General features: G+C 40.2%; 1 protein-coding gene across 2 annotated transcripts in view; it reads left to right on the top strand.

Moving 5' to 3' along the window:
• Nucleotides 1–3058: 3058 nt before the first annotated feature.
• The window catches only part of GLCCI1 (glucocorticoid induced 1), a 41640-nt gene continuing 23197 nt past the window's right edge, over nt 3059–21501 (top strand). The window contains exons 1-2 of one of the 2 annotated variants that reach the window (XM_060782199.2): nt 3059–3805; nt 15065–15216. In XM_060782199.2, coding sequence (XP_060638182.2) covers nt 3319–3805; nt 15065–15216 — 639 coding nt within the window. In that variant the 5' untranslated portion in view covers nt 3059–3318. The remainder of the gene's footprint in view (nt 3806–15064; nt 15217–21501) is intronic. The other variant, XM_060782198.2, reaches the window with a different exon arrangement.

Below are 21501 nucleotides of genomic sequence, written 5' to 3'. Positions count from 1 at the left end.
CCCTAAATCTGAAGTGACTTGAAGGCACACAACAACAATCCTAATTAACATGACACATCAGCCAAAGCAGATCCAGACTTCGCATTGAAATACTGGTATGATTATGTTGGTTAAAAGTGTTTATCATTTAAAATACTGGGAAAAATGGAAGGAAAAAGGAAGGGCAAGATAGATGGATGGTATCCTTGAAGTGACTGGCTTGACCTTGAAGGAGCTGGGGTGGCAATGGCTGACAGGGAGCTCTGGCATGGACTGGTCCATGAGATCACAAAGAGTCGGAAATGACTGAATGAATATTCAACAACAAAGTCCAAAGAGGGTTGTAATGGAGACATTGTGAGGTAGAATCATAGAATCAGAGAGTTGGAAGAGACCTCATGAGCCATCCAGTCCAACCCCCTGCCAAGAAAAAGGAAAATTGCATTCAAATCACCCCCAACAGATAGCCATCCAGCCTCTGTTTAACAGCCTCCAAAGAAGAAAAGGAGCAACTATATTTTAAAGCAATATATGCCCCCACTCAGTGGCTCCCAACCTTCCTAATGCCATGACCCCTTAATACAGTTCCTCATGTTGTGACCCCCAACCATAAAATTATTTTTGTTGCTACTTCATAACTAATTTTGCTACTTTCTTGAATCATAATGTAAATATCTGATATTGCAGGATGTATTTTCATTCACTAGATGAAATTTGGCCCAAGTATTTGATATGCCCAAATTTGAATACTGCTGGGGGATTTTGTCATTTGAGAGTTGTAGTTGCTGGGATTTTTAGTTAACCTACAATCAAAGACCATTTTGAACTCCACCAGTGATTGGAATTGAACCAAACTTGGCACACAGAACTCCCATGACCAACAGAAAATACTGGAAGGGTTTGATGGGCCAAATCACCCCCGACAAGGTAGGCCTTCTCCGAGTTGGAGAAGGGAAAAAGTAGGCTGGGCAATTCCAGTTATACACACTAGTTTACACCACAGATTTATTTAAAGTACTCTTACTTACTTACTTACTTACTTAGGTGATCCCTCATAGTCCGAGGATGATGGTCTTCCAAGGTTGGTGTTCTGGCGGTGGGTCTGTAGGTGACTGTGGAGCCCTATTCTTGATCTACATCTTGATCTACATCCAGGTGCAAGGTGGTCCCGCTCAGGGTTGGCTTGATGCGCCTTCCTCTTGGCACGTTTCTCTCTTTCGCCTCCATTTGTGCCTCTTAAAATTCTGCAGCACTGCTGGTCACAGCTGACCGTCAACTGACTTCCACATCTCGCAAGTGTATAGCAGGATTGGGAGGACAATAGCTTTATAAACAAGCACTTTGGTATCCCTGCGGATGTCCTGGTCCTCAAACACTCGCAGAGCTCAGGCGGTGTTCAATTAAAGTACTCAATATGTTAGAAATAGATTTTAGGGAGAGTGTAGGCAAGCCACGCTTTTAAGAATAATGAAGTGTGTCTTCTTTGCTATGAATAATAAAATGTAAAGGTACAGCAGTGTTTTCAAAACTCTAAAATAAAAAAAATGACTTGTTAGTGCAGGCAAGAGCAAACTTGGGCCCTCCAGGTGTTTTGGACTTCAATTCCCACCATTCTTGACTTCACGCCCTTTCCTTTCCCCACTCAGCCGCTTAAGCATGGACTGACTGTTGGAAATGGTGGAAGTTGAAGTCCAAAACACCTGGAGGGCCCAAGTTTGCCTGTGTTAGTGAGTATCCAGTGTAACAACAACAACAACAACAACAAAACTTTATTTATACCCCGCCACCATCTCCCCAAGGGACTCGGAGCGGCTTACATGAGGCCAAGCCCAACAGTACATCAATACTCCTCTATTCTGCTTTGGTTAGACCACACCTGGAATATTGTGTCCAATTTTGGGCACCACAATTCAAGAGAGATATTGACAAGCTGGAATGTGTCCAGAGGAGGGCGACTAAAATGATCAAGGGTCTGGAGAACAAGCCCTATGAGGAGCGGCTTAAGGAGCCGGGCATGTTTAGCCTGAAGAAGAGAAGACTGAGAGGAGACATAAATATGTGAGGGGAAGTCATAGGGAGGAGGGAGCAAGCTTGTTTTCTGCTTCCCTGGAGACTAGGATGCAAAACAATGGCTTCAAACTACAAGAAAGGAGATTCCATCTGAACATGAGGAAGAACTTCCTGACTGTGAGAGCCGTTCAGCAGTGGAACTCTCTGCCCCGGAGTGTGGTGGAGGCTACTTCTTTGGAAGCTTTTAAACAGAGGCTGCATGGCCATCTGTCAGGGGTGATTTGAATGCAATATTCCTGCTTCTTGGCAGGGGGTTGGGCTGGATGGCCCATGAGGTCTCTTCCAACTCTTTGATTCTATGATTCTATGAAAAACAATAAATACAATACACTTAATATAAATCACATATAAACAATAACGGCGCTCCATGCAGTCGTGCCGGCCACATGATCTTGGAGGTGTCTACGGACAACGCTGGCTCTTCGGCTTAGAAATGGAGATGAGCACCACACCCCAGAGTCAGACATGACTGGACTTAATGTCAGGGGACTACCTTTACCTTTTAAACAATAACCAATAAACAATAACACACAAGGATTTAAAAACCTATGGCCGGGCCAAATGTAATAATTTAAAAATAAAAAAATTAACCAAAATTAACCAAAAATTAACCATTCAACCAAAGTGAATGCTGCCTAGGATTGGCACTAAGGCACTGACTGTACTTCAGCACATGTGGAAATACAATGAATGAAGGGTTGTGTGAGACCAGGATGGCTGAGGTCACGTGTCCGTGCAAGGCTTCCCTGGACCAAAAGGATCACTACCTCCCCCTTCCCTCTCTCCTCACAAAGCAGCACCTCTCTCCCTTTCCCCACCCCCCTCCCTTCCTTCACTTCCCTTTCTCCGCCGCCAGGTGAAGCCGAGGGCGGCGATTGGCTCGCCTCTCTGCCTTTCCTCCTCGAGGGCGGCCAATCCGCTTCGAGGTGGCGGAGGTCGGGCGAGGTGCCCAATCGGCGCGTGTCCCCGCCCACCGCGCCCCGCCCACTCTGCCCCCTCGCTGGCGGCCACCAGAGCTCGCGGAGTGCCATTCAAGGAGGAGGTGGCTGGCTGGCTGGCTGGCTGCAGGTGTGCGAGGCAGTCAGCGGCGCGAGCCCTTTCCCCGCCCCCTTCCTCAACCTCAACGGTCTCTCAGTCCGCCTCGAGCCGCAGCCTGTGGAGGATGTGAGGCGCCGGGGCTGAGCTGCCCAAGCAGCTTCCCTCAGAAGAAGAAGGCCCCGCCGCCTGCCTTGGGAGTCGCTTGTGTTTGGCTCTCTCAGGAAGGCCGCTATGTCGAACCCCTCGGCCTCCTCTTCCTCCCAGACGCCTCCTCACCCCCAAGGCCCCCCGCAGAGGATGCGCCGCGCTGCCGCCGCCTCCCCCACCAGTAACGGCGGAAGTAGTTGCAGCGGGACGGCGAGTAACGGCGGGAGTAACGGCGGAGTAACGAGCCGCCTGCTCCAGCCCATCCGCGCCACCGTCCCTTACCAGCTCCTGAGGGGCAGCCAACACAGCCCGACCCGTTCCCCTGTGGCCTCGGTGGGAAGCAACACCGGACCCGGAGGGAGCTCTCCGCCGCCGCCGCCGAGCAGCTCCACCCCGCCTCCGCCTGCCACCACCACCACCCCGGAGGCGTCGACGGCTGCTTCTGCTGCCTCTGCGAGGGCGAAGGCCAGGCCGAGGCGCTCCCCCGACACCAGCAACAGCCACCAGCCCCCGGGGCGGAGGAGAAGCATCTCCCCCGAGCGGAGGAGCCCCAGCTCGCCCATCTACCGAGGTAAACACGCGAACACGGGTTTGTAACGCATCCACACGCGCAGCAAGCAAACACGCTTGTTTTTTTTAGCATCTCAAGACCAGAGAGAGACATCTGGGAAAAATTAGATTCCTTCTGGGAAAGTTTACTCCAGACATGGGCAAACTTGGTCCCTCCCTCCAGGTGTTTTGGACTTCCACTCCCACAATTCCTAACAGCCTCAGGCTCATTCCTTTTCCCCCTCAGCCGCTTAGGAAAAGGAAGGAGCCTGAGGCTGTTAGGAATTGTGGGAGTGGAAGTCCAAAACACCTGGAGGGAGGGACCAAGTTTGCCCCGGCCTGGTTTACACATATGGGAAGAATTCTGCAAATATACGCATCGGGTTACATCCACCCATCCATGCAATAAGTAAGCAGCAGGATGGTGTACAAAGGCTTGAAGAAGGTTGTAATATCCAACAAACACTCTATAGCAGTGTTTCTCAACCTGGGGGTCGTGACCCCTGGGGGGGTCACGAGGGGGTGTCAGAGGGGTCACCAAAGACACAGGAGCACCCAGTGGCGCAGTGGGTTAAACCCCTGTGCCAGCAGGACTGATGACCGACAGGTTGAAGGTTTGAATCTGGGGAGAGGCGGATGAGCTCCCTCTATCAGCTCCAGCTCCTCATGCGGGGACATGAGAGAAGCCTCCTACAAGGATGATAAAAACATCAAATAATCCGGCTTCCCCTGGGCAACGTCCTTGCAGATGGCCAATTCTCTCACACCAGAAGCGACTTGCAATTTCTCAAGTTGCTCCTGACACCACCAAAACCAAAGACACAATATTTTCTGTTGCTCATAAGGGTTCTGTGTGGGAAGTTTGGTCCAATTCTATTGTTGGTGGAGTTCAGAATGCTCTCTGACTATAAATCCCAGAAACTACAACTCCCAAATGTCAAGGTCTGTTTTCCCCAAAATCTACTAGTGACAAAATCAATCCTCCCCCAACCCCACCAGTCTTCAAATTCGGGCATATCAGGTATTTGTGCCAAATTTAGTCCAGTGAATGAAATACATTCTGCATATCAGTTATTTACATTACAATTCATAACAGTAGCAAAATTACAGTTAGGAAGTAGCAACAAAAAGAATTTTATGGTTGGGGGTCACCACAACTTGTGGAACTGTATTAAGGGGTTGCAGCCTTAGGAAGGTTGAGAACCACTGCTCTATAGAATACACATGTTAAAACATATTTCCATAAAGTGCATATTAAAACACACAAAACAAAAGTTAGACGAAGAGTGGAAGTTTAAAACTCATCATTAAAACTACCTGGGTTTTATATGTAGGACTAAATTATATATAATAATAGATTTGGGGTTATACTAAATAATTACTATTGTTATTATTTACTATCTTAAATCTCACCCTGGGTTTCTTCCTTTGTATGTCTTTTTGCCATCGTTTCAATGGAATGTCATTCACTAGAATGGACAACCATTTATTTATGACTGTTATATGCCACCCATCCCACCCTGAAGGGGACTCAGAGCGGCTTACAAGTAAAAAGTAAATACAATATATTATATTATTACCATAGCCCAATATTAATATTATATATTCCATTGCACTATAACATTATACTGTAATATTATTAGTAATATTACATTTAATATAAATTTAATTCATTGAAATAGAAAGAGCCGCTTCGAAATGAATGCATTCATTTAGATTGGGAATCATAGAATCATTGTGTTAGAAGAGAGCTTGTGGGCCATCCGTCTGCCAAGAAGCAGGAAAATTGCCTTCAAGGCACCCCTGACAGATGGCCAACCAGCCTCTGTTTAAAAGCCTCCACCACACTACGGGGCAGAGAGTTCCACTGCTGAATAGTTCTCACAGTTAGGAAGTTCTTCCTAATGTTCAGGTGGAAACTCCTTTCCTGTAGGTTGAAGCCATTATTCCACGTCCTAGCCTCCAGGGCAGCAGAAAACAAGCCTTCTCCCTCCTCCCTGTGACTTCCCTTCACATATATTTATACATGGCCCTCATCCTCTAGGCAGACTAAACATGTCCAGCTTTTTAAGCTGCTCCTCATAGGGCTTGTTCTACAGATCCTTTATTGTTTTAGTCGCCCTCCTCTGGACACATTCCAGCTTGTCAACATCTCCCTTCAATTGCGGTGCCCAGAATTGGACACAGTACGAAGAACAGCAACACAAGTGATCATATCCAAAAAGTTCCACGCGTACGGTTACGTCTGGGAGAGAATTACCCACATAGTTAACATCTAGGAAAATGACATCCATACAACTACATTGGGAAGAATGATACAAATAATGGTTATCTCCAGGAGAATGACATGCATACGGTTACACCCGGAAGAACGACAACACATGCAGTTACATTGGGAACAATTACATACATTTACAACCAATGGGCTCCCTGGTGGCGCAGTGGGTTAAAACACTTAGCTGCTAAACTTGCTAACCGAAAGTCTTTGAATCCACGGGATGGGGCGAGCTCCCGTTGTTAGTCCCGGCTTCTGTCAATCTAGCAGTTCAAAAACATGCAAATCTGAGTAGATCAATGGGTACCACTCCGACGGGAAGGTAACTACACTCCATGCAGTCATGCTGACCACATGACCTTGGAAGTGTCTACGGACAACGGCGGCCCTTTGATTTAGAAATGGAGATGAGCACTACCTCCCAGAGTCGGACACGACTAGACTTAATGCCAGTGAAAATCTTTACCTTTAGTCACATCCAGGATAATTTCTTGCATACAGTTACTTTGGGAGGAATTGCACGCAGATCTATGGGGAAGAAATTACACACATACATCATGGAAGAATTGTATGCATACAGTATCATCTGGGTGAATGATACAAATACAATAGAATTGGGAAAATTGCACATCTGAGAGAACTATACACATGCAGTTACGTTGTGAAGAATTGCATGCATACACTTATATGTGACAGACTTGCCGGCATATAGTTACATCTAGGAGAATTCCATGCATACAGTTACTTCTAGAAGAATTACATGCATACAATTACATTGGCAAGAATCAGATGCAAGCTGTTATGTCTGGGAAAATGCAACGCTCTCTCTGGTTGGGTTTTGCCACCTTTTTGAATTTACTCAGAAGTCCATCCCATGGGTGTAAATGTAGTTGTAGTAGCTGCCTCAAGAGCATGACCTGTTGAATCTTTGGAACTTGTTGTAATGTTTATTTGCAAGTTACCCATGGATTCAGTAGATTTGTCAGTGATTTCAACAACTGGATTTTGGGCATTGTAATAAGAGTCTGAGGCCTTACACTTGGGTGAATGGATATAGCTGCATCCTGGCTTGATACCAGGAGACCCTGAGAAAACCCCTTAAAAAGGCAAATGGCCATATCAAATGTCTTTTTTTAGTTGAAGCAGAGTACAGCTGTGAATACTTGAGCAGTTGTTATTGTAGTCTGGCAGGACAGGACAACTTCATTTCTATGGTGGGATCAGGCCTACATTAGTAATTGAGAGTATGAAAATGAAGAATTTTGATAATAATGAATAACTCAATTTTATGCAAGTTGTGCTCTGATATGGAATATTCCATTAGCAATGTATATTTTAATCAATTTTAGTCATCATTTAAAGAAATTGCAAGAATAATTTAAGCTCCACAACAGCATGCTTTATTCATGTCTAGCATTATTCTAACAGATCCCAGTGACTGAAATGCTGTTCTAATGTCTTTCAGATTCATATTAGTAAACAATTGAAGTATTAGTAAAGAATCTTCCCTTTGAAAGAGCCCTAAAGTTCGGGATTTGGGGTGTCTGCTTTTTAAAAAGTTAAAGTGCATAGATATTTATTTTGGGGTTATGGGAATATTTCTGCCTAAATAAGAGTTGTGAAAGCATTCCTGTACAGTTTTATCTACACTTCAGAAGGGATATAATAGCCTTAAAAAAGCACCTAATAATGCACGGGCAGGCTGTAAATAGAGATTTTGCATTAAGATCAAATCCTAGTACATCAGCTTGCAACACTTTAAAAATCTGTGATGCACAAATAATATTACTATAGTCCAGGATCCTACTTAGAGCCAATATTATGTGGTGGTTTGGGTGTTGCACTGTGACTCTTGAGTCCAGAGTTCAAATCCCTGCTTTGCCATGGAAACTCAATGGGTGACCTTGGGAAAGTCATATTCTCTCAGCCTCAGAGGAAGACAAAGACAATACCCCTCTGAAAAAATCTTGGAAATGATCTGAAGGCACACAAACACAATCTTGCTTGCAGTCTGTCTAGAAAGCTTTAAAATCTATCCCTTTGTATGCAACTCTTGCAGATTTATAAGGCGTTTTTAAAGGTGAAACCCTGAAGACTTGAAATGCACATTCTATATCCTTGTTAATACTGGTAGAAAGTACAAATTCAACTCTTAATTCAGTTTCAAATTAAAGCCAAAATATACAGCATAAACATTCTGAAACACGTCCTTGTTATATCTTTTTCATTCTTTAAAAGAGTCTGTGGCCATTTTAGCTTTCACTCCCCCTTCTTCACTTCAGTAGATGAATCATACTAAATGTAATACTTATCTTCCATAGCTATTGGGTATCATGCATCTTTCAACACTTCAGCTTCTTTCAGCATGCCAAGTCTGTGTTTCATTTCAACAGCAAATTAAATAACCCTCTCGATTTAGTATTTCATGCTGTATGTTGAAGGCATTCTTGCCTGCAATTAGTTATCTTTAAAAAAAGCTATATTGATCATATTCAATCCTCCAAAATGGTGTTTTTAGTATACTAAGCTGAAAATATATCTACAGAAAAATGTGAATGTTGATTTCTTTTTTGCATTTTAAGCTGCTTATAAGTTATACAGCACATTGTGCATTACCTGATTTAGACATTAATTGTTTAAGTCTTGTACAAAAATGGAGTTTTGATTCACAATTAAGGCTTTCTGCATGAAACAAAAATATGTATTCCTGATCAAGTCCCATTTGCAGCTACAAATTTATGTACTGCATGTTAAAAACAGATACCAAATCATTTATTTTAGTATTTAAAAGACTCATAACCTTGCTTCCCCCCAAGTCCTTTAAAAGACTACCTGGATTGTCTTATGAACTTATCTGGGAGTAAAGTCACGGAGTTCAGTGGGTGTGGAATGGATATACACAGTGTTGTGTCTTAACTTTGAAAAATCCGCTTGCTTTCTGTTATTAAAAATTAAAAGAGAATGACTTGATAACATTTCGTTCAGTCTGTGTCAAGCCATAAAATCCAAGCCTCCACTCCTTGATAGAACTGTGAAAGTATAATGTATAAACTGTATTAATTCACCACCTATATATGCCAAGAGTCATGGATTTTCCTTCTTAATTGAGCCAATTTCTCAAAAGTGAATATCGCACGTTTTGAGCAAATGGAAATTATAATGGCCAGTTGCAGTCATCTAGTAGTTTTACAGGCATATGTAACAAAAAATAATGTTCTTTTTAGTTCTGCAAGCAAAAAAATAATATACAGATCCAAACATAATGTCTGCAAAGTGTCCTGTGAATCTCTGCCTGGGCCCCCTTTGGAGTCCATACGAATAATGGAACAGTACATTAGCTTTTAATAATCATGACCAATCCCATTCTGATTTGATCACTCAGTTACACTTAGAAATGACAGCAAGTACATTTGTAGAGAATCTAGCTAGAGTTGCTTTCTGAAAACTGTTTGTATTAAGAGATGATAAATATGCTTTCCGCCATTAATCACTTTGATAATTATTCACCTTTATGTCTTTTAAACATTTATCAAGTGCATGATAATAAATAAGCTCCCTTTTAAAGAATAAGATTGTTCTGTTGCCATAGTAGTATTCATACTGCAATACAGGGCTTTCTCCATGCAAGAGTTGTGTTATTTAGTTTATATTGAAGATATTGTGCAACATATTTTTTTTCTCATACTCTGAGTATATTAACCACTTTATTACAGTGTGATTTTTTTTAGCGGGTTTTCAGATTTTAGTTAGTTGAAAGTAAGGTTGCTGCTAGGGATCTTAAAAGAAATCTGCAAAACTATTTTGGATTAGAAGCCCATATAGGTCAGGCAGCTGCCACTGCAGACACTGACATCACTACTGCATGAATGAAAACAGCTTCCTCTGGGTTTTTCTCCCTTTCTCGTCTTACTTACCCTCTTGCATTTTACGATGCTCTGAAATGTTTGTTTTAAATCCTAGATTAATTTTGATTTAAAGTAACATCGAGCCAAACAAGCTATCCTCTTAGCTTTTTGGTGAGTTTTATTTTTCTACATGTTTGGTTGTCAGCCACTGTTAGTGAAAAAAATAAAACTATTGCATTTGTGTCTATGTATGTGTACTTCAAATGCTTCAGAATATAGGAAGGCTTGCCATGTTCTTTTTTTCTGGACACTTGACATTTTTCTTGTGTTATATTTAAAGATTAGAGCATGTATTGTGAAAATGAATACTACATACAAGTTAACCAAAGTTTTGAGTTAGTGAATGTTGGATGTCAGAGCAGTATTTCATTAGTTAAATGACATTGCATTGATACGTTAACTGACCAAATAAAGATCGTTGCTTTCGATTTGGGGGATATGCAGATCACTTTTAAGATAGTGTTATGGTTTATTTTTATCATAAAAGTGTAATACTTCTTTGATCTTAAATTAATATGTAATCTTTAAAAATTAATATTAAAATAAGATTTAAAATGAATGATTTGATTGTTGTTTAGATCAGTATGACATTTGTGATTAATGCATTTATAATTTTTACATGCTGTGGTTGACCATTGATAAGGAAGCTACAAACACTTTATTTAATAGGTTTGGTAGTTTCTATTTAGATGGACCTAAGCATAGAATTACCTCAATTTTTTTCCCACCCCAGTATGTGAGCATGTTTCAATTTGGGTTCTATTAGCCAGTAACCACTAGGTAATCTATTTTTTGAGGTGGAAATGCAATTTTGACTCATGGGGAAATCATGGATATATGGTGAAAACTTTATTTCTGACTTTATTTCTGATGCTTAGTATGTGTGTCAGCTCCACTCCTCCGTAGTTAAAGTAAGACTGCTGATGGATCAAGAAATAAACGCTAGTGTCTTACAACTCACTGCATGATGATGTACATAGTCCTTTTCTGCAAAGATTGTGTATTCAAATGCCATATATGTATCTTGTAAACCCCTGAGAACTTTCACTAAAGAGTTTGAATTTAGACCATACAGTAAAACAGAGAAGAATATCTTCCATGTTTAGAATTGTTTGGTTTTAAGCAGAAGTCTGTTCTAACTTTATATAGAAATGCAATGCGGCCAGGGACATTTGTTAATCTATTTGCCTAAAACTGAACCTGAAATTGTGGTGGGATAAAGCTACAAGGGTTTGGGGGGCATATCCAAAGCCATCATGCCCTGTAGAATTGAGTGCCACGAAGCTTGTGTATGTAGTGTTTTCTTTGTATGCTGCATAGAGGGAGGAAATGCAGTTTGCCATTCAGGTGTTTAGATAGCGCCAATGACCTGGATGAATGGCAAATAGTAGAGCTGAGTAATAGGTTAAAATTGCTTGTGTCTGTGATTACATCACTGTCTAGAATGCAAGGAACTCTGTGAAACTGTTTTGTAGACCCATAGGGCTTCAAATTTCAAGTATCAGCTCTAACTCCACCCATCACACATGGCATTCTCCTGAACTTCAAAGTGGTGTTTGGTATGGCATGGGATCAGCAGTGGTAAGAAAACTGCATTCCAAACACATTTAAAGACCTGATATTAACCTTTTAAATCCTTAAATGGCTTAGGCCTAGATTGTTTGACTGACTGCCTTGTGAAACTGCCCAATTACTAATTTCCAGGGACCTTGCACTTTGTGGATTTTTGTGGGAGGCGGGGAGGGGGTAATGAATCTTGTGTCAGTGGGTTCCTGTGGGTGGAGACTTCTTCATAGTGACACTAGTCAGTCATGGCTTTCTTTCTCCAGGGAGTCCAGCAGTCCCTTCTCTTCCTGATTTTTGTACAGTTGATGAAAGCTTCCTAACCAAGAAGCTTCTTAACCAAGAATGACATTTTATAATGTCAGAAAAACGTGTTAAACACACAGGATACTAATAACTTGAAAGTAAATGTGTCAGGAATGTTAGTATATTCTTTGTATGTGTTGAAATAGCTCTGAGGCTTCAGTATCTGAAAACACACTTCAGGTTAAAACACATGATGGGGCAGTTGTAGATAGAATACTTGCTTGTTGAAATGTTTCATGTATGCTTCATTGCATTCTCTCTCTCATACACAATAATTCAACCTATTTGCAGATATAATGTACAACATTTCCAGGCCACAGAGACCTGGCAGGCTGACTATACATAAAAATGTGCAGGAGGACCATAACATGTATCATCTAAAAGCCCATATAGAGACAAACATATTACCTGTGGCTGCTGTCATTGAATGGTACTAGTTTCTTCCTAATAAGTTGACTGAATTTTTTGAACTTCATAAGATAACTTTGTGTCACGGAAACCTTCTAAACTATTTTGGTTATATTTGAAGTGAACATCACAAACCATTTTCAATACAAACCTTCAGGGACATTTCAGAATGAGGATATTAAAATTAGTGCCAAAGAAAATTGTATTTTTGAAAGGCATGTTACTCCATACATAATAAGATTTACAGTATTGCTGAATTGTGGATTTAGTTTACTTGATATTAGTGAAATAACTCTCACTGGATCTTGACTGAATGGAGCAGCCAGTCCCTTTAATCTCAAACAATTTCCTGATTTTTTGGGTGAGGGGAGTGTGCACTTTGTACATTATTGCCCCCCCCCCCCAAGTCTTAAATGTATATGTATGACTGTTTGTAGTCTAATTAAAGTTAACATTCTTACTGGCCCATATTATACACATTTCTCAATGGTGCTATTCCTGAACTCAATCAGCATGATATGACATGTTATTTACTGTAGCTTTGATGACTTCTGCTTCTAATTCACCAGATACTGTGCTGGGCAACAAGATGAAGTGCTTGCAAACAGGATACTGGTTTATGTGTACTTGCTGTAAGAGTGGTGCCCTCTAAACACACAGAAACAAATGAAAGGAAAAACTAATGGGTACTAACCATAGCTAGTCCCCTTTAGGAGGCACGGACCACTGAGAGAATTAAGAGGAAAATTGGAATTTAACATGTCTTTTAAAGAGCTATAATAGTAATCTTGATTTTTTTTCCTCAGAATGGAATATACAAAACAAAACAAAAACCCTTCACATATTTTCCCTGAATAGTGGGCCATAGAAAGGATGAGACTGGGGATATGTGCCAGGAGGTTCATGTCACTGCTTAAAAATAATTATTGCCCCCCCCCCCTTTCAAAAAACATAAATTGGGAAAAGGAGATAGGGACCACTGTGCCTGGATGTTAAATTTTGGGGTTGGAGATAGCTGAGCAATTTAGGTAATATGAGATTTTCATCTTGCCTTTCTGATACGGACATAAAATGTTCCAGCAGCTTTTCTGTTTGCTTAATTCCAGATCTTAGCCCCATTATAAGGCAATTGCATTGCAGGACTGTACTCCTGAGCTACAACTATATTGAGCAAGAGGCTCCAGTGTTTAGTAAATGTCACACTGCAATTGTGGGTTTCACTTTTGCTATTTGGATTATTCACGGAACTAATTCATATGCTCCCTCTAGGTCATCCAGAATTACTCTTTGGTCAATTTCCAGATAGACTACTTGAGGCATTTGTAGGGCCTTTAAGCAGATACTGAACATAGAATTATGCTGGAGGACCTAAAGAGATGTTTTCTCAGTTTAGAAAAAACATGTCTTGGACACCATAAAAAAGAACATATTTAATATGGGAGAATGTTGGGAGAGAAATGGAAATTGAAACTAATTAGGGACACTGGTGAACATTTTACTTACTGCTCTGTACATATGCAATAAAGACGTAGTTGTGTTTATATGGTTAAAATACAGCTTGTGCTGTCTGTATCCCAAATGTGTAATATTAGTTTTCCTTGTGTGGAATATAAGAGGACATAGTAAGCTAAAATTGGCATTTAAGAAAATTTTGTTTGATTGATTTTATTATTTGAGCACAAAGTATACACTTAAATATTATTATGCAGAAACAAGACAACTAACCAGCCAAAGCAGCTTAAACTCCATGGCTTTAATGTGAAGATCTATTTCCTTAACATTTGTTTCTTTAACGTGGTCGCTGTTTGGGCATATTATGAAATATTTGCTTATTTATACCTACAATACAGCAAATATTAGTTTTTCAAGATACCAAATTGCTTTTTGGTGTGTATATGAAGCAGGGATGGCAAAATTGTGCCCACTAGCTTGTGTTAGACTTCAATACTAGTTAGCCTCCGCAATCATGGATAATAGGAGAAATCTGGGAGTTGCATTTCAACAGTATTTGGATGCCTGCACTTTTCCCTTTCCTGACTGACATAGTGGGGAAAGTGGCCAATCACGTTTAGAGAGAAAGCATGCTAGATTCCATATTTAACATGGAAAGTTGTTTAATTCTTGTAAAATTAATACAATAGAAAATGCATACTCAAGAAAGTTGTGAGATAACATAGCTTTTATTATGGTGTGATCTAAAAAGGTTTGTATGAATGAGAGTTCTCACATGACAACTACTGTAGTTCTTCAATTGTAAAATGCCATCGATAGTAAGACACCCTGATTTCAGTACCATCACTGTCAACAAAAATACATGATATACCTACTATTTTAAGATGCACCCAATTTTTAAAGATGTTTATATAGGAAAAAGATGTCTTAGAATTGAAGAAATGCAGTACATCTTTAGTTTACTTTTGTCACAATCAGTTCAAATTAGACTTGTATATTCCATCTAGTTACAAAATAGTTGGCACTACTTTCTTAGTGCTAAGTATTATTAAGTATTTTAACTGTATTTTAACCAAAATCCACACTGTTATTTTTTTATTTTTGTATTTGCTTTATTTTAATCGTGACCAAAGTGTATGATTGTTAGCTGCCTTGAGTCCCCGCAGGGAGAAAGGTGGGTATAAATAAATTAAATAAATAAACAATATCCTAGCTGCATTTTTTCCTTCTGTGAGAAAGTTAGGAAGGAGTTGCTTTGGATGAAGGGTATTTTCTTATTAACATCTTTTGTATACATATTGCAAACATTTGGGCAACTAATTATTCGCAGCATCATATTCACAAGATTGCATATTACACGTTTCTGTTTCAGTGGACAGGCCAAAAGCCCAGCAAATTAGAACTTCTAGCACTATAAGACGCACCTCTTCGTTGGACACAATAACAGGACCTTACCTCACAGGACAGTGGCCACGAGATCCCAACATACACTATCCTTCTTGCATGAGAGATAAATCTACACAGGTAGGTGTAATACATTAATTATTAATGGTTAATTGTTAACTTTCTCAATTTAAGTTATTGGTGTGAATATAATCTTCCCAGCCTGCCTTTTCTATCGCTTTCTTTTCCCATAGCTCTTTCCTATGACACAACCAATCACACTAGGGTCCTAAGTTGGTTTCTCCAGGAAGAAATCCATTTTAGTTATTAGAAATCACCTTCTCCATTCATCATTGTGAGTTACTTCTTTTGGCCTTGGAGTAAATTTCTTCTTCAGTATTTTTGGTGGAGTAGGAATAGGCACCCACTTGACAATCAGTTCTGCTCTCAAAAGAATGAGAATGTAGTATACCGAAAATAACATTTCTTGATGTATCTAAAAGGATTTGCTTTTAGTGATCTTCAGTAAAAAGCCCTAAGGTTCTGAATAGTAGCAATAAAAGCAAGGTGGTTATTTGTGCTCTGCTATAGCAGAGCATTTGTTCCATTCAGGTCATAAAACACTGGTGTACTTCGAGATGCAAAATGCCATCTGCATAATCCCTGTGAGGTATTGAGCCTTTGGAAACAATGTTAAGATTTGTGTTATACCCATAAAGCCTTTTGCTCAGTGAAGAACAATTTCTTGTATTTATGTAAATAATTTATAAAAGCTGCTAAACATGCATAGGTCAGAGTTAGATGTACAAGGAACATCTATAATTTAATTTTTAGATTATTCCTTTTCTAATAGCATGACATCTCATGGTCTTAAAAGCACACTCTTCAAAGGCAAAATTATAATATTGACCAAAAGCAGTTTTCACTAATATAGTAAGCTTCCATCTCATACATTCTTTGCCCTTTGTTCCAATTTTTTCTCTTCAATGAAGGGTTTAGGAAGGGAGCAGTTTTCTGTGGTAGAACATTATTTTTTATTCAGATGGGTTTGTTCTTTGACATTTCTGTTTAGAATAATTGGATAGCAGCTAATGGTGAGGGAATGCCACCAGAGGTCCTAAATATCTTCTGCCAGTCAGTATAGACAATAGGAAAGTAAAGCCACATTTCTGTGAGTGAGAGACCACCTACTGTAAATAATACTGATGTTTGATGATGTAGAAATTCTTCATTTTTTATATAGATCATCTTTCAATCCATGTAGGAGCCATTAAAGCATAGATTAGAGGCTAAGATTAAAGAAGCTACAATACAAAGTAATGCACAAGATCCTTCTGCCAGAAACAAAGATTTTGACTTTCTACAGAAAGAGAACAAAGTGGGTCGTTTGGACCTTCAGTGCTAGGGAGGTCACTCAGAAGTCACTTCCCTGTGTTTTCAACAAATAAGCTTGTAACAGTGCTGGAACTGATAGAAAGGCCTCTCTTGAAAGTCTTAAAATAGGAGAAGGTTTATCTGCAGAACTGGAGTCTTCTATAACTTGTAGAAGGTCTAATTAATGTGGATACATTTTGCCCTCTTAAATAAAAAGTTGCCTGCTCAGTGATTAAACTTCAAGTCACTGGTTACATGATTATTGGGAATCACTGTAGCAGTAAAATAGTTTAAAGGAGCCCAAATTAACACTCTGTTCAAAATGATGTTACAACTTAAAATATTTTGTTTTCCAAAGAGATGAAGATAATTTTGTTAAATAATTCATCTTGGATTCCACCTCTGTTTCAGCATCATTTATTCAGCAGTATGTTGTTTTGAAAACAAATAGTATGGTTTACATAATTCAGAGACTGATTGACCAGATAACATCCTGCAACCAAGATGTCTGTGATACAGACACTGGAAGATAACATTAAACACATTTTAATTCTAGGATGTAGTTTAAACAATTGTTTGTGGCATCAATTATAAGTAAAAGAATTAAGTTGTTTTTGAAATTTGTGTTCTGGTCTTTGAAAAGTCTGTCAGAATAAATATGTTAATATCTTGGGTGCCATGAAACACCAAAAAAATCTACACTTAAGAAAGCATTCATTCATCATTCACCATTATCATAAAGTGCCTAAATTTTAAGACAACTTAGTATTGTATCCTCTCCTTTTTACCAATATAGTGAGTTGATACAGATTGAGTATCCTTCTTCTGCAATCCCAAAATCTGAAACTTTAGGAACTATGACCCATACATACTTGTACTGTATTTGAGAGGCTAGACAAAGACACGGCTGGAATGACTTACGAGGATCTGTGATCTTTGCCAGTTCATAGATCCTTGTATCTCTCTTCAGCTGAACAAATGAGCAAGATCATTACAGCCACCAGAAGTTGGAAAAAGGTAGCTGGCAGCCTTCCCCTCCCAGAATTAACTACAATTATTGGGTTCCCATCCATAGAAGACTTGGGATCTAAGATCCAGTAGTGGAAGCAGGGAGGAAAAGATAGGCGGCTGTTTTCTTATATGGGGCTCTTTTGTGGAACGACCACTAGTAGCTGCAGCTATCGTATCCCATTCTGAACCTTACTTCAGCTGGTGGGTGGCAGCGGAGGAGAAGCAGCCATTTTGGCCTTTGCATATACAAAGCTTTGCTATGAACTCAGTTGTATTATTTCTTCCCCCCTCCTCTCTTCTCTCTGGAGGTGGGAGAGCAGAAGAAAGCTCCTTAAGATGGCTTACTGCCATCTCTACTGCTTCCCTGTGCCATGGTATATGCCAATACCTGTACTTTATTCCAAATTCTCCCCCTCTGCTCCCAAGATTTTCGCATAAGGGATATCCAATCTGTGGTAATGTTTTACTTACGGTACATTATGAGCTGTAAAATAACTCTCCCTTCTAAAATGGTGAAAATGGCTAAGTTCTAATTGAATTATTCAGGGGTAATAATGATATACAATTGAACAACTCATCAACAGCAGAGTAATTTTGTGTATCTACATATAGGCAACTATAGGAGAACTCCATCCCTGAAGTATGCAGCTACTTTACAGTGGTAACTTTTGTGCACTTGCACATACTCTATATACTAACTTATAAGTAAAGAAATTTTAGTTAAAAAAACAACCCCCAAAATGCAGATTGATTTTTCCACAAATTGGTATGAGCATTGTATCTTAATTCCTATTTTAAAAAATGAACCATCTCCTTTTCTGAGTAGTGTGTAGAGCTTAAGTCTTTCTGGGAGAACCTAAAAGGAGCACCAGTCTCCTCTACTTTCTCAGCCTTAGCACTGTTTCTGGACTTTCTGAGTGCCTAAGTGGAGAAATAGCAGTGGTGGCCATGAGGTGGCATTAATTCTTTCATCTCTTCGCAGAATGACCCATGACCTTTCCATGAGTCATATCAAATTCCGTAATGTTGGTCCCCAAATCCGCCTTTGATTTATACATGACGTCCACTTATAGATGATATATATGGTAGTTTTGTAACAAATACCTTTAGTACCATAAAGAATCAGAAAACCACAGTAAGCACTCATGCAATATTGTGCAATATATAGTGTAGCCTAAAGAACCACATTTCTGTTCATACTTGTGTTAAATGTGTATAATTGGTATCATAATAATAATAATAATAATAATAATAATAATAATAATAGAAATGCTCTTTCCCTCCCTACTGGGGTAGTTTTCTCCTTTTATTCTTCTCATAGATGTGAGAAAAAATAACCTATTATTATTCATTTTTCAGCTTGACTTTTCAAAAGCGAGGGAATGTTTCAGATGGTAAAAGATACTGAAAAGTGTTTGAATATTAGTGCAGTGAAATCTTAATTTTTGACCATAAAATGAATTGATGCGGGGTTGCTGTGAGTTTTCTGGGCTGTATGGCCATGTTCCAGAGGCATTCTCTCCTGATGTTTTGATCATATCTATGACAAGCATTCTCAGGGATTGTGAGGTCTATTGGAAAGTAGCCAAGTGAAGTTTATATATTTATAGAATGCCCAAGGTGGGAGAAAGAACTCTTGTCTGCTTGAGGCAAGTGTGAATGTTGCAGTTGGTCATTTAATTAACATTTAAGTTGATTAGCATTTAATGTGGTGCAAATTAGGTGCAAAGATTACTGCAGATGCAGACTGTACCCAGGAAATCAGAAGACGCTTACTTCTTGGGAGGAGAGCAATGTCCAGTCTCGATAAAATAGTGAAGAGTAGAGACATCAGACTGGCAACAAAGATCCTCCTAGTCAAAGCCATGGTATTCCCTGTAGTCACCTACGGATGTGAGAGCTGGACCTTAGGGAAGGCTGAGCGAAGGAAGATCAATGCTTTTGAGCTGTGGTGTTGGAGGAAAGTGCTGAGAGTGCCTTGGACTGCGAGAAGATCCAACCAGTCCATCCTCCAGGAAATAAAGCCCGACTGCTCACTGGAGGGAAAGATACTAGAGACAAAGTTGAAGTACTTTGGCCACATCATGAGGAGACAGGAAAGCCTAGAGAAGACAATTATGCTGGGGAAAGTGGAAGGCAAAAGGAAGAGCGGCCGACCAAGGGCAAGATGGATGGATGGCATCCTTGAAGTGACTGGACTGACCTTGAGGGAGCTGGGGGTGGTAACGGCCGACAGGGAGCTCTGGCGTAGGCTGGTCCATGAGGTCACGAAGAGTCGGAGACGACTGAACGAATGAACAACAAGCATTTAATGGCCTTGCAGCTTCAAATCCTGGCTGGCTGCTGGCTGAGATCCTTTGTTAGGAGGTGTTAGGTGGCCCTTAATGATTATTGTCTGTAATTACCCATTTTTTTAGTTTTGCTCTTGATTTACTGTCCTGATTTTAGAGGTTTTTTTAATACTGGTAGCCAGATTTTGTTCATTTTCATGATTTCCTTCTTTTTATTGAAATTGTTCACATGCTGTGGATTTCAGTGGCTTTTCTCTGTAGTCTGACATGGTAGTTGTTAGAGTGGGTTGTTGTAGGTTTTTTCAGGCTGTATGGCCATGGTCTAGAGGCATTCTCTCCTGATGTTTCGCCTGCATCTATGGCAAGCATCCTCAGAGGTAGGAACTAGGAAAAAGGGTTTATATATCTGTGGAATGACCAGGGTGAGACAAAGGACCCTTGTCTGCTGGAGCTAGGTGTGAATGTTTCAACTGACCACCTTGATTAGCATACAATGGGCTGACTGTATCTGGAGCAAACTTTTGTTGAGTTGTTAGAGTGGTCCAACATTTGTGTTTTCGGATAATATACCATGTCCAGGTTGGTTTATCAGATGCTCTGCTATGGCTGATTTCAGGTTGAAGTAATCTGCAGTGCCTTTCATGTTCCTTGATTCGTGTTTGAGCGCTGCGTTGGGTGGTCCTTATGTAGACTTTTCCACAGCTATATGGTGTATGGGAGACTCCTGCAGAGGTGAGAGGATCCTTCTTGTTCTTTGCTGAACGTAGGATTTGTTGGATTTTTCTAGTGGGTCTGTAGATAGTTTGTAGGATGTGTTTCATCAGTTTCCCAGGAGCCCCCAGTGGCGCAACTGGTTAAACCCTTGTGCCGGCAGGACTGCTGAATGACAGGTCAGTGGTTTGAATCCAGAGAGAGCAGGTTGAACTCCCTCTGTCAGCCCCAGCTCCCCATGTGGGGACATGAGAGAAGCCTCCCACAAGGATGGTAAAACATCAAACATTCGGGCATCCCCTGGGTAACTTTTTTGCACATAACCAGTTCTTTCACACCAGAAGTGACTTGAAGTTTCTCAAGTCGCTCCTGACACAGAAAAAAAATCAGCTTTCCTATGCGGTCAATGGTTTCCTTGATGTATGTTAAGAACACTTTTCTTCTGGGTGGATGGCTTGTTCTTGGTCTTGCAGCTCATGTGATGTCTGTAGTGCAGTATCCATTGGCCTGTAGAGCCCAGTGTAGGTGGTTCAGTTCTTCTTGGAGAAGGTGGGGTTCACAGATGCTTTTTGCACGGTCTGCCAGGACTTTAATTGTGCTTCTTTTTTATTTGGGTGATGGTTGGAGTTTTTACATTGGTGTTCTGTAAACTGTGAACAAATTGTTGATTGGGTTTGCAGATGACTAGGGCATCTAGAAATGGCAGTTTTCCTTCATTTTCCCCCCATGGTGAATTGAATGTTTGTGTGTATGCTGTTGAGGTGGTCCAGGGACTTGTTTAGTTCTTCCTCAAATGGTGAAGGTATCATCCACATATCTGAACTAAAAAAGCGCACTATATGGTTCAGAAGGAAAATGTTTTTAAAACACTCAGAGTGACTTTTAAGCCATTATTTCATATGCTTTGTTGAGAGGAAATTGTACTGTAGTATTTTTAGACTCCTCTAAGTAGCTGAGGCAGAATTGAATGGCGTTTGACCCATTGCATCTTTCTGAACTTCTCTATTATTGTGACTCATTGTGGGTAAATAATTTATTT

The sequence above is a fragment of the Anolis sagrei genome, chromosome 6, assembly GCF_037176765.1.
Source record: "Anolis sagrei isolate rAnoSag1 chromosome 6, rAnoSag1.mat, whole genome shotgun sequence".
In the NCBI taxonomy this organism is placed as follows: Eukaryota; Metazoa; Chordata; class Lepidosauria; order Squamata; family Dactyloidae; genus Anolis; species Anolis sagrei.
This window is presented reverse-complemented; position numbering and strand designations above follow the sequence as displayed.